Source organism: Anabrus simplex, chromosome X, assembly GCF_040414725.1.
Source record: "Anabrus simplex isolate iqAnaSimp1 chromosome X, ASM4041472v1, whole genome shotgun sequence".
In the NCBI taxonomy this organism is placed as follows: Eukaryota; Metazoa; Arthropoda; class Insecta; order Orthoptera; family Tettigoniidae; genus Anabrus; species Anabrus simplex.
Window position 1 is genome coordinate 93,085,751 of NC_090279.1, and position 12,826 is coordinate 93,098,576.

The following is a 12,826-nucleotide window of genomic DNA, read 5'->3' on the forward strand; positions in this document are numbered from 1 at the left end:
AAACAGACCGATGTAGTGATACTGTCTCACAACTGCAGGCTACTTGCAGTAACTTTTCACAAGCAGGGCCGTGACTCACAGTTTTCTCCAGATGTCCACTCCTATTCTCTAGCAACTGGTATCCCGAGTCTCAGTTCCGTTTACCACGTCATTCATCTGTTGTCCCTGATTCACAAACTGACTACAGTAACCTACACCACGAACTATTATTATTCATATAAATTTTATACCATAGTAACAGGTTTAAGACTTAGTAGGATAACTGCAAGGACTCTGTAGAAAGTAGGCCTAATTTTCACAAGCCCACAATTCAGTAAAAGTGGTTGTTAACATACTGAGTATCCGTTCCCATTAAAAATATTGAAATCATATGATCATCATGCCAGAATTTATATATATTGTTGTGTATTCTCAGAGTAAATTCAGTTTGTTCAGAACGGTTGTTTGAGGAGAAGTATTCTCTTCTCTTGCGTGTATACTTGATTTTATTGATAAACAAATTTTTGAGTGTCTGTAGATAATTCTCGATACTCGTTCTGAAGGTTTATTTATTTATTTAATCGTATGGTGATTATAACTACAAATTTATAAGTCCAGGTCCAAGTGTTTCAGCCACTTCACAGCACTTTCTGATAGATGAAACACGTCGCTGGGGCTTCCGGAGTAGGCATGAAGAGGGCAGCGCGGGATGACATGGTCCATGGTCTGCTCCTCTTCATTGCATTCACATATTGGAGAAACCATCCAATCCCACTCATGGTGTAAGAAATTGCAGCGTCCATTCCCAGTCCTCAGTCTGTTGAGGCGACACCGTAGTTTTCTTGGAAGGTCGAATCGCTTCATTTTCGGGGTTGGATTTAGGTCATGAGCATTTGTTCCAGATGTAGAAATTGACCACTCATCCCGCCAGGTCTCGTTTAGATTAAAATTATCCCTCAAGAGTCGGCCAGCGAGTATAATTGCTGGTCTCCTAGATCGAAGTCGTCGTGGCGATGGGTAACAAAATTTCTGGTGAACTGGTAATGAGGGAGATGACCAGATCTTCTTTGCTTCTCTCAGCAGAGCTTTCTTTCTCCTCAGGTGGGGTGGTGGGATATAATTAAGTACGGGTAACCGGTGGCGAGGTGTTGACTTTACACTACCAGTTATGCAGCACATGGTATCATTCAACTTAGTATCCACTTTATGCACATATGCACTTTCCAGCCATACTGGGGCACAGTATTCCGCTGCAGAGTAGACAAGACTGATACCCGTTAATCGTAAGCAGTCAGCCCAGGCTCCCCAGTAACTGCCACAAAGCTTGTGTAGGATGTTATTCCTTGTAGCGAATTTGTGAGAGAGCTTGGTGAGATGTTCTTTGTAGCTCAGAGTTCCTAGATATTTCGGGAACGGGTTGTACTTTAGGTTTTCACCAAGGAATAAGACAGATGGCTCATAGTTTGCGAGTCGGTTGCTGAGATGAAAACTTGAAACCTCGGTCTTAGAAGTACTTGGGATCAAATGCCAAGACTTGAACAAAGTTGCCATTTTGACCAACTGTGCTGAAAGAATCCCTTTTCCATCCTCTAAATTTCTGCTTTGAGCTACCAATGCAATATCGTCTGCATAGATGAACTTAGTAGCTGTGATTGGTGGTAAGTCATGGATGTATAGGTAGAAGAGAACTGGGGCCAATACTGATCCCTGTGGCAAACCGTTATTTAATTTTCTTTTGCGACTTTTAGAATCACATAGGAATACTACAAACTCTCTCTCACAGAGCATGTTGGAAATTAGGTTTGCAATTTCCAAGCAGGGAATTACTCCCAGCACGTTAAGAATTAGTCCATGTCGCCTGACATTATCATATGCACTTGTCATATCAATAAAGACAGCTGTTGATTTTAACTTCTTTTGGAAGCCTGCCTCGATGTGAGTGGTAAGAGACAAAACTTGATCAGTGCAGCTACGATTTCCTCTGAAACCAGTTTGCTCTGGGGGAATTGCAGCGTCAATGAGTGGTGCTATCCCAGTGAGGAGGACTCGCTCCAAGAGTTTATAAGTGCAACTGAGAAGTGCTATTGGGCGGTAGTTTTCAGGTCTCTGCTCCGACATTCCAGGTTTAGGAAGGGCGATCACCTTTGACCGTTTGAACTGCTTCGGCAGGTTATTAGTGTGAAGGATGTAAGTAAAAAGAGAAGTGATCCATTTTATGCTATGTGGACCCATATTTCGAAGGAATTCGTTGAAGATATTATCAGGGCCGCAGCCTTACCGGTTTTGAGCATTTTTATAGCAGCTTCAACTTCCTGAATAGAGACTGGTCTACACAGTTCCTCACTCTTCTTTGTTCCATGTTTGAACTCGGTGAGCTTACGTTTCACAGTTTTCGTATGGCATTTATCTCTCTTGGCTCGGGTGACTTCAACCATTCTATTTGCAATGGCATCTGGACTCAAGTTAGTGCACTGCTCTTTAGAATAATGTTTTCCAGTAAGTCGATTTAAGACTCTCCAAGCTTTTCTGTTCGATTTTGCAAAGTCCATATCTTTCACTGTTGCTTCCCACTTTTCTCTCCTATTCTTGTCTAATGACCGTAGAAGCTGTGAAACTATTTCATGGCTGCCTGTTGTTAAAAGCCTCAGAATAATGGAGAAGGTTTCATCAAAGAATAGAGCACTGTCAATGATAATGATTCCGCCTGTAAGCAAAGTATTAATGTGTGGCTAAGGTTGTGTGTGATCTGTTCATGGGTATCAGACTCAATATATAATTAGTTTAGCAACATCAGACGATTGTTATCCAAACGCAATTTTTGTTTTATCAAAAAATTTAGGTCCACAACTTGTGAATGTTTATGTGTAGTGTACCATAATTGTGAATTTTTATACTACCGTACCGTATATCTAGATTATTCCAAATTCAGTAAAATACAACATGCCTGTTCTTCTAAGTAACCTTGACATGAATTTTTAACCCCCTCCGGAGGTTGAATAAGGTTTTGAATAGGAGGGAAAAAAACAAAGCCTTATACTTTGCACAGTTCAGCACTGACAATACAGATCATGAAGTTTATACAGTTTAGTCCAGATTATTTTCAGACTTTTACAGAAGGGACTGAAAATAATGTAGTTTACATTAACTTTGTATTTACCTTGATAGTTTAGTAATGGAGAAGGGACCTTCCGCATTTGTACACAATGAAAGTGACGTTCTTGTATTTGCCTGGGATGTTTCGCAATGCAGTGAAACTACGGTAATCGTTGTCTCAGTAACTGAGTGGAAGAACTGAGAACAATAGTTCGAAGATTTATTTGGCACCAATCCCAGGCTAATGGGTCGAATAGTTCATAAGAAAGAGGGCGTATACTTTGGCGTGTTTCGTCGTCCGTTACTTTGCTGCGCGCACTATGCACTCCCATTTCTTTTGTTAATACGTGCATTCTCTCTTCGCTCAGTTTAGTCTGGTGTAGTGCTGATATCGTCTGATTTATTAAACCTGTATTACTTCCCTTTCATTCAAACTGCTCCGCGCCATCCTTCTGCTCCACGAAATGTCATTTCAAATTGACAGCGGGTCAATTAATTATGATAATCAGCTCATATTGGCCGTATTGACTTTGTAATTGATTGGGTGGTTTATCTCAATATCCTTTTTCTCAACTAATAAGGATTCAAATCAGATTTCAAGGCACTGAAAGAATTACGGTATATGAATTCACCAGGTGATGTCAACATTCATATCATTGAAGAGATTGCGATTTCTACTATCAATCTACATGAGGAAACATCCCGTAATGAAACGTACATCTGCTATATTCGACTTCGTGCTCTCAAGCGGATAGGGATCAGACTAAACACTTCAGATAGAAAGACAGAAACACTGATTTGGGATGATTCATACATACAAGGAAGGTAGAGGTCTTTACTGTCAATGGTATACCATGTCCATCTCTACAACATTCATTATTTTAGGTGCAAGAACAAAATGCTGTTGGTCCTGCAGGTGTCTATACCTCGTATGGAGGTCGGTAGCGTGTATAGAAAAGGAGTCGTATATGATATATGGATGTCGGCGTTGTGGGGCTGTTGTCAGTTGCCTCAATGAGGGAGATTAAGACACAGTAATTAAGGTAAAAGTCTGCAGGAAGTATGACTTACCTTTTGTTCTAATTCATGTAATGAATTGATTATAATTTTCACTTAATTTACTGTAACTATTAAATATCACCCTTCCTGAAGTATCACATATGCAATTGAAATAAGGGAATAGGTATAAATAAATTTACAGTAATTTTTGTGACGTACATGGTCAGTTTTTAGAACTCAAATCAATAAACTCGTATGAAATATAAAATAATTCATTAGTTTTATTAACTTACTCTTGTCACCTCCTCGTCTGTAAACTCACTGCCACAACCAAGACAAATCACGAAAGTATGTAATATTTATGTTACATATATCACTGAAATATTCTCCTTGTCCATATCGTACTAATGTTATGAATTATTTACTTGTAATCATAGTTAGTATTTTAAGGGAACATGTACGAAAATTTCTTATAGAATAAAAAAGTGCTCTTATAATATCCCCTAGTCTTTCCTGAATACAACCATATACAATAAGTACATATTATTAATGTTTTACGACCTTTTAAGCCCTAATCTTAAATATCAGCAGAACTCTGCCACGCCCCTTTATATTTCAAATGTATTTAAACTTCATAATATTTCCTGAACAAGTCACTTTGGGGCAGTAAAGGTAATTTCTGTGCAAAAATAGTAAATTTAACTTCCAAAATTTGGCTAACCTGCACGATGTTCATCTTTCTCCACATCAGTAATAAATAAACTACAGTGTTGATCACAACAGTTTTTCTTAAAATATAAGTGGCAAATATTTCCATAGATATGCCGAGGACGAGGAAATTTGGTGCTGGCAGGCGCAAGTTCTACGGAAATAGATTTACATCTAAGGAGCAAGAAACACAAATCAATACCAGTAATGGTTCTGGTGAGAGTGAGGTTAAGGTGCAATCAAGTGCTTCAAAAAATAAACTGAAGTATTTGGACGATTCATACAGCATTAACTTTAGTGAAGAAAAGATTCCAAACATTAATCCTGGGTCTGTGATAATTGAACTGAGTGTTGTGTGCAGTTTACTGAACAAATGTTTAAAGTGTAAATATTGTGAGAGTGAAAGTAGTATTGAACTGCTTGAAGATGTAAATAGTAGAAAGAGTTTAGTCTCAAAACTTATCATTATGTGCAGTGTCTGTGGTCATGGTTTCAGGGGTAAATAACAAGAGGCTTTATAATATGAACACAAGACTAGCCTATGGTATGCGCTGTATAGGCAAAGGGTATAAAGCAACACAAACTTTCTGTGCAATTATGTATCTTCCTCTACCTCCTCACTGCTATTGACAGAATAGTTGCCGAGGCAGAGAGAATGTTCAAGGGGACTTCCAAGGAGGCAAGAACCAGAAAAAGGAATACAAGGAGGAAGAAAGAGGATGAAGAACTTCTGAAACAAGATGATTATGGGGCTGCAATACATCAAACACATCAGGTTACGCCACAACTTTCATTAAAAACAAAGTTAACTTTAAGTCCAATTTCCCGAAAGTTTAGTTTTCTGACATATTTAATTTAATAAACCAAAAACTACTCAAGCTATAAGGCTGAAACTTCTTGCATAGAATCAGTACGATAATTGAAGAAAAGTAGACTACAATCATGGACCTATCTTAAAAAGTTAGGACTTGACTTCAGCTACACCCAACAAAAAATTGCTGTATTTTTATGTACCAAGTTTTAATTAATGCTGCTAATTCATTTCTTTCTGCATGTTCTCCGTAGTAGTCTACTTTATGCACACACACATTCTCTGTATACAGTTAAAAATGGTGGTTTTTATTGATAAGTTTCAGAGATAAAGGTACCTAAAAACTGTCTACACTCCCAAAAAGTAAATTACATACAAAGGATAAAGTACGCTAATTGTTAAAATACTTGACTAACTAATTTTTCTTTGTTGTTTTATGGTTCTAAAAGATTAATTCCACTTGTACGGTGAATTTCGGGTGTATATGAAGCAAACTACTGGTGATATCTTGTGTGTGATTTGTAGTTAAAATTATGGTCCTTCACAGACTTGTACCCTTAAGTTCAGTTTTATATGCAAACACTCTTCCTAAGCATGACTGGTACCAGCCTGCATCCCTCATAATGATAATTGTAGAGATTTTAATAAGATATTACGCTTGTTGTGAAGTGAAGTGAGTCTCCCCGATACCTGGAAATAGTTGCCATATACAAGACAGCTTACATGGGAAAACATAGGGAGCTCTTTGGATCATAGATATCCATGGGCAATTGTCTCTACATGCCTCAAATTCTCCCGTAGGAATCATATGATTTCATTGGTACAAATTGAAGCTTACAATGCTCAGCCTTTCCCTGGCATGAAGTAGCCGGTCTGAGTGCAATCGCTGTTGCTGTATGAAGATTAACAGCAACGCTGAGAAGCATGATAATTAGCAAAATGGAGTTAAGATCCTTGCTATGAGAGCTTCCCATTAAAGACATGTAGAGAATTGTAAAAACACTCGTAAATGTTCGTTGGATAAATGGCCGATGTCTCCTTCGCTTATTCCGTTTCCTCATATGTTTGCGTAGGCCGTGCGCAATGTGTTAATTTTGAAGCACTAGCACGAACTGGTATGCACTTTGCTGTGCAAGTCTGTCAAAAGTGTGGCCTAATGCGTCATGCATTGATCATAAGATCCCTGTAGATCGTCGAACATATTTGTAAAAACTGGTTGCAGCAGAGAGTTTTTTCTTGTAATTCATGTTCATTCATGTTCATTTCTAGATAGAGTCGTCTTGACTGGAAAACAAATTCTTTCAGTATGCCCATATGTGGCCATCTACAGGTGTGACATCCGGGGAACTGAACAATCTCCAAAGGACCGTTGTGAAGTGAACATGCGCTGTACCAGAGCACGCAGATATGTGTTCTGGTTGTTATGCGTTAGATTAGGTATCAAATGTTTAATAGACTCAAGCGAGTTGGCTATAATGATAATAATACTCACGAACATCAATACAGAAACTAATGTCCAACCGACAAAGAGCAATGAAAATAGGAATTAACTTGGTTCGTGGAAGCATTTCGGCAACCAGAGATTTTCGCAGGAAAGTACATTATTGACAAAAGATAGTAGAAAAATATTTCAAACAACTCAACGTACAACACGTATTAATGCTAAGAATTAAATATACAATTCAGAGGACCAAGTTAAGAGAGCAACACGGAATAACATTCATAAAACGAATCATTGACCAAGGTGCAGTGTACCGGCCGCATATTACTTGAATGGTCGCAAAAATAACAACAGTGAAAGTTACCTTAAGAAAATAATCCTGACACCAAATCTCAGATAGACAATAACAAGAAGTGGCAAACATTAAAAAGGAAGAACCCCATCATTGGAAAAAGGAAAAGGGGAACTCGGGGAAGGTACATGAATCGAAGCAACCGTCCCGCGTAGTTGAAAATGGCATAAGTAAAGAAAAATATTTCACATGGCCACGCGCAGTTACGTAACCAAAATAATGCAAAGGATCGTTAACCACCTGTAATCACTGTGCTTCTCTGGGAACTTCATAAATTTCGAGACAGCATAATAAACACTCGTAGATGATTGGCTAACAGAGCTGCTGAAATGAAGGACTTAATGCTCACAACAAAATATAAATGTCAAGCCTTTTCTCACCCATGCCGTGCTGAGCAAGAGTCCAGATAGCAAAGATGTTAAATCAACTTAAATACACCGAAAGCAGAACCACACCGCTGTCAGAATTGAACTGATTTGTAGAAGCGGAGGGCTGATCTGTTATAGGGTGAGTGTAGAAAGTTCAAAAACACATTTATCATAGGATGATTCCAGACGGCTGATGTTGTAGTGACATAGAGGTTCCCAGGTTGCAGAAGTGAGGAAAATCAGCGAAGGTAGCAGTTGTAAGGCGAGGCAGTATAAAGTTAGCAGCGTAGTAGCAAGCGAAGTGAGGTTAGCAGCAATGCAGGCGGCGAAGTAATAGTAATTTGTGAAATATTGAGAGTTTCGTGTTATAATGAATAGTTAACAAGTTGTTTGTAATTTCAGTGTTGTTGGTTTTACCCCTAAATATATTTGTTAGTTCTTTTCTCCTGAAGTTGTTATTTTCCACATGTTTCAATTCATCAGGTATCGCTGAGAGAAGAGATAAGCTGTGACACGTGACCAAGCTGTGTATCGGCCATCTTTTCCTGCAACTAGCGGCATCTGGCGTCATTTCATCACTGCGCATCTTGGAAGGAGGAATAAGGACAGGCTTGATACAAACACAAATTACTGTCAAAGACTCGGGAAGTGTGTCTTATAAGTACTTCTTAATTTCCAACTGTCACGTATTTTGCGTTCAGTCTGCAACCCTCTGTGGTTCATTTAGTTTCATAGCTTTAATCTTTATCTCGTTAAGAACTGAGTCTAACCATCGTCGTATTGGTCCTCCCTGTACTTCTCTTACACTCTATTGCAATGTACATTATTCTTCGCCACTCGCCAAACATGACCCCACCACCAAAGCCAAATTAAATCAGCAGCTGTACTGTACGAATTGGGATTGAAGTACCCTCATTCCGAATATGCTCCTGCCATTGTTTCCACCTGATTGTACCAGCAATCATTCTCACTACTTTCAGGTCTGTTACTTATATATCATAAATAATGTACCCCCACATCCACCCAGCTTTCACTCCCATGCAGCAAAGTTGATGTGAAAACAGACCGATGAAAAGATAGTGTGGTCTGGGAATTATTTCTCACAGAATGCCGTTGATCAAACTCTGAGCCCACTGCAGTGGCTTTTCACAGGGAGGGCTACAACTCAGAATGTTCTTGAGATGGCCACACCTATTCTGTAGTAACTTGTATCCCGAACTCATCTGTTGAAGTACGTGACTACAGTAACCTACACCATGAACTATTAATATTGAACTTATAATGATGTAATAAGTTTAAGACTTAGCGGGGTAACCGCAAGGACTCTGTAGAATATAGGCCTAATTGTCACAAATCCACAATTCAGTACAAGTGTTTGCTACCACATTGAAGCACATTGCCTGTGATATATTTCCAGCTGAAAGTAGGAGTTTTTATACCATGGTTTAGCTCGTCCCTTAGATACAATACTACAGCTGTAGAAGGGATTTCTGGAGATTATGATACTAGACACGCGTTACGTCCTCTGACACTTTCAAACAATAGGATGCCGTTATCTTATGGAATACTGTCGAAAGAGGCTCCTAAAAGAGGTGCGTGACTCGAGAGAGCATGAGTTGGCGAACTGGGGGCTTTAGCTCAGTCTAGGCATGATGTATTTTAAGTTGTTGTCTATCTAACCCCCTTGGCCAACTCTTGTAGGACACTTTATTCTGATGTGGTGGGGTTCTAAAAGAGTAAACCTACTCTAGGGGCACCCTTGCCTTAAGAAAGAGCCGAGCAACCTGTGCTGTTGTTGTGTCTGCATTGGTGAACCAGGGGTATTTAGTTGAGTCTAGACATGATGTGTGCTAAGCTGTTGTCTATCTAATCTCCTGAGCCAACTCTTGTAGGACACTTTATTCTGATGTGGTGGGGTTCTATAAGAGTAAAGCTCCTCCAGGGGCACCCTTGCCTTAAGTTAGAGCCGAGCAACGTGTGCTGTTGTTGTGTCTGCATTGGTGAACTAGGAGTATTTATTTGAGTCTAGACCTGTTGTGTGCTAAACTGTCGTCTATCTAACCTCCTTGGCTAACTCTTGTAGGGGCCACTTCAACCCTAGGTGAGCAGAGTAAATGCCACTCCTAAGGATTCGAACGTGGAGTTCACATAAACTTAAAAAAAAAGGAGCTTAAGTGCATTTCAAATATCCTCACCCTGATTGAAATATGTGTACGATGAAGATGTACTGACTACAGTAAATATGGAGACGTGTACATTTCAGCAGAAAAAAAAGAATGACTTTGCGAGCTAAGTTGTATTTTTTCTATCTGGCGTTGTAAAGGAATGCGACAGTGTGTTATGACCCAAGACACCTAACTTGGGAGAACTTGTAGTCTTCAGCTACAGGTCAAAGCTTGTTCGCGGTGACGTCATCACAGCCTTTGCTACTATGATGACGTCACTCCACTCAGATCCTCATTTTTATGAGGTGAGGTGGAGGGGTAGAATTGCATCAGTGGTGTACTGCCAGTCGTAAGGGTGACTAATAGGGAGGGATAACTCAGGGGAGAGCTCTGCTAGGACACAGTGGTAAATAGGCATACACAGAGCCTTATAGAGGTAATTCCTTAATTCCTTCTTCTTCTTCTTCTTCTACTACTACTTCTTCTTTTTATTCTGCTTCTTTATCTCTTTACCCTCCAGTGTCGGTTTTTCCATTGGACTTACCGAGGGATCCTACCTCTAACGCCTCAAGGGCAGTGCTACAGACTCTGGGGGGCGGGGGATACAACTGAGGAGGATGACCAGTACGTCAGCCCGCCTCACCTACGCGTTAACATCTCAAGACCTAATTGCTGACGTGATTATGGTCAAAAGTGCTAGGTTAACCCATGCGTTTGACGCCAGGCTTAACTTTACAAGGGCGTTACAGTCTCAAGTATGAGATTCGACTTTGATGCTGAGATTTGTGGAAGCTGATGGCTACACATAGTACTAGGGATATGGTGTAATACAAATGTTTTATTCATACGGGGCGTAATATTGGGAAGCATCTTGGAAATTCTAGAAACGGTGAACCTGGGATGCACATATCAGCAAAAAAAAAAAAAAAAACTGCTCGTGCAATTTGACTAGTTTGGATGTATTTGTTGACACATGGAATACAAAGTTCGTTTTATCTACAAATTCGCAACTTAGGTACAATCACGCAGGAAGACCTAAACTATCTTTGTACTGAATACCCAATATAATAGGTAAAAATTAATGTAGTGCCGGAATTTAGCTCTGCACGATTTCGCGTATTATCAGAATTCTCGAATATGGAATGAAATCCCTACCTACACTACACATTCGATACTCCTGAAGGCCTAACGTTGCGTTGACCACGCATTAACCTCGTAGGACTTGACACGGTACCAGGCAGATGGTGTAAGTCTTAATACACGATGTGCATTATTCATTGAGGCTTAACGCTGTAAAGCGACTTTAGGTCTTGGGGAGTGGAGAGACCTCGCAAGGTATCAGCCAAAGAAAGACAAGAGCTACGAAAGGCGTGGAAATTAAAGACTCCTTAGCCCTCGTAAACGTAATAGCATGGGGGGTCGGAAAAGAACAAAAGAGAACCGAGGAAGGTAGGATAGGATTATTCATACGGGGCGTAATATTGGGAAGCATCTTGGAAATTCTAGAAACGGTGAACCTGGGATGCACATATCAGCAAAAAAAAAAACTGCTCGTGCAATTTGACTAGTTTGGATGTATTTGTTGACACATGGAATACAAAGTTCGTTTTATCTACAAGCACGTATACATGTACTCTTATGGCACTAACCCGGTGGAGGCTGTGCTAGGGCTTTTTTCACGTATTACCCCAATTCTAGGTTCTATCCTTCTAACCGGATGCCCTTCCTAACTTGCGACTCTCGGTGGAGTGATGTAACATAGGCAGGAGTGTGATGGATACTTCTGTAAGAAACGACTACAAAGGGGTGTTATGAGCTCTTAGCTTCCGAGCGTGGTATTAGCGGCTAGAGGACCTCAATCTGAGTCTGGCATTAATTATAGTTGTTTAAATTACTTTGAATCGGGAATCGAGGGTTGCTATTACTTTGAAAGGATGAACTATTCCGTAGACAAACTGAGCTGCCAAAAAACCTAAGACAGAATATTAGAATTTTAATTAAAAATATATTAACTTTATAACTAAAATTAAAAAGTGAAGAATATAAATTTCTCTCACAGTAAATAAATCTCCAAAAATTCACATCACAGATAATTGACAGGTCGTAACAATCCTAGAAGTAAACATTCAACCGTGAACATTGAGAAATACAGGTAGTTCAATATAAAACGTGTGGCATTCAAAATGACAGGTGAGGGTTCTACATTGCAAATAAATTCAGTGTTTAAATCATCCTTTTAGCGTGCAATTTTTTCTTTCTTTCTTTGTTGGCAACCTGACTACAGTGCCACTCATCTGACGAAGTAAGTTTCTATAACGTTATAATACGTTTGCCGTGTCTGCAGCACTTCGTAACTGAATCAATTTCCTTTCAGGTAATTCTCATGGTGGCCAGTTTCATTAACATGATCCCATGTAAACCGGCTCTAAGGAGGACTGTCTGTTAATTTGTGGTGTTATTGTGTGTTCCAGACTCGGTGCGACTGTGTGCGGCACTCCTTGGGTCACTGGCGGAACATGTGGAGATTAGGGAATTGCAGCTGGAAGATGACACCAGAGTGGTGGAAGAATTGGTGAGAACCCTTAAGGAGACAGAGAACAGCGCGAGTTCATGGGAAGATGTTCTGAAAAAGAGGGAGATGGTGATAGAACAGAGGGAGGAGGCATTTGAGAAGAAAGCAAAGGATGTGAAGAAAGCACGTAAGGAGAGAGAAGAGGAGTTGGGGAGAACATGTAAGAAGAGAGAGGAGGAAAAGGAAAGAGCATATAAGGACAGAGAGAAGGTTGTTGAGAAGAGAGAGCTGGCTTGCGAGATGAAAGAGAAACCTTCTCTCCAGAGAGAGAGGATTGGCGGAAAAGAGAGGAAGGTCCACGGTGGCGGGAACTGCTCGTCCAGTACGAACCAGGTCAC

General features: G+C 40.0%; 1 protein-coding gene across 1 annotated transcript in view; it reads left to right on the plus strand.

Moving 5' to 3' along the window:
- LOC137503210 (uncharacterized) overlaps positions 1 to 12,619 on the plus strand; it is a 78,784-nt gene extending 66,165 nt beyond the window's left edge. The window contains exon 5 of the mRNA XM_068230730.1: positions 12,388 to 12,619. Coding sequence (XP_068086831.1) covers positions 12,388 to 12,445 — 58 coding nt within the window. The 3' untranslated portion in view covers positions 12,446 to 12,619. The remainder of the gene's footprint in view (positions 1 to 12,387) is intronic.
- The last annotated feature ends 207 nt before the right edge of the window (positions 12,620 to 12,826 follow it).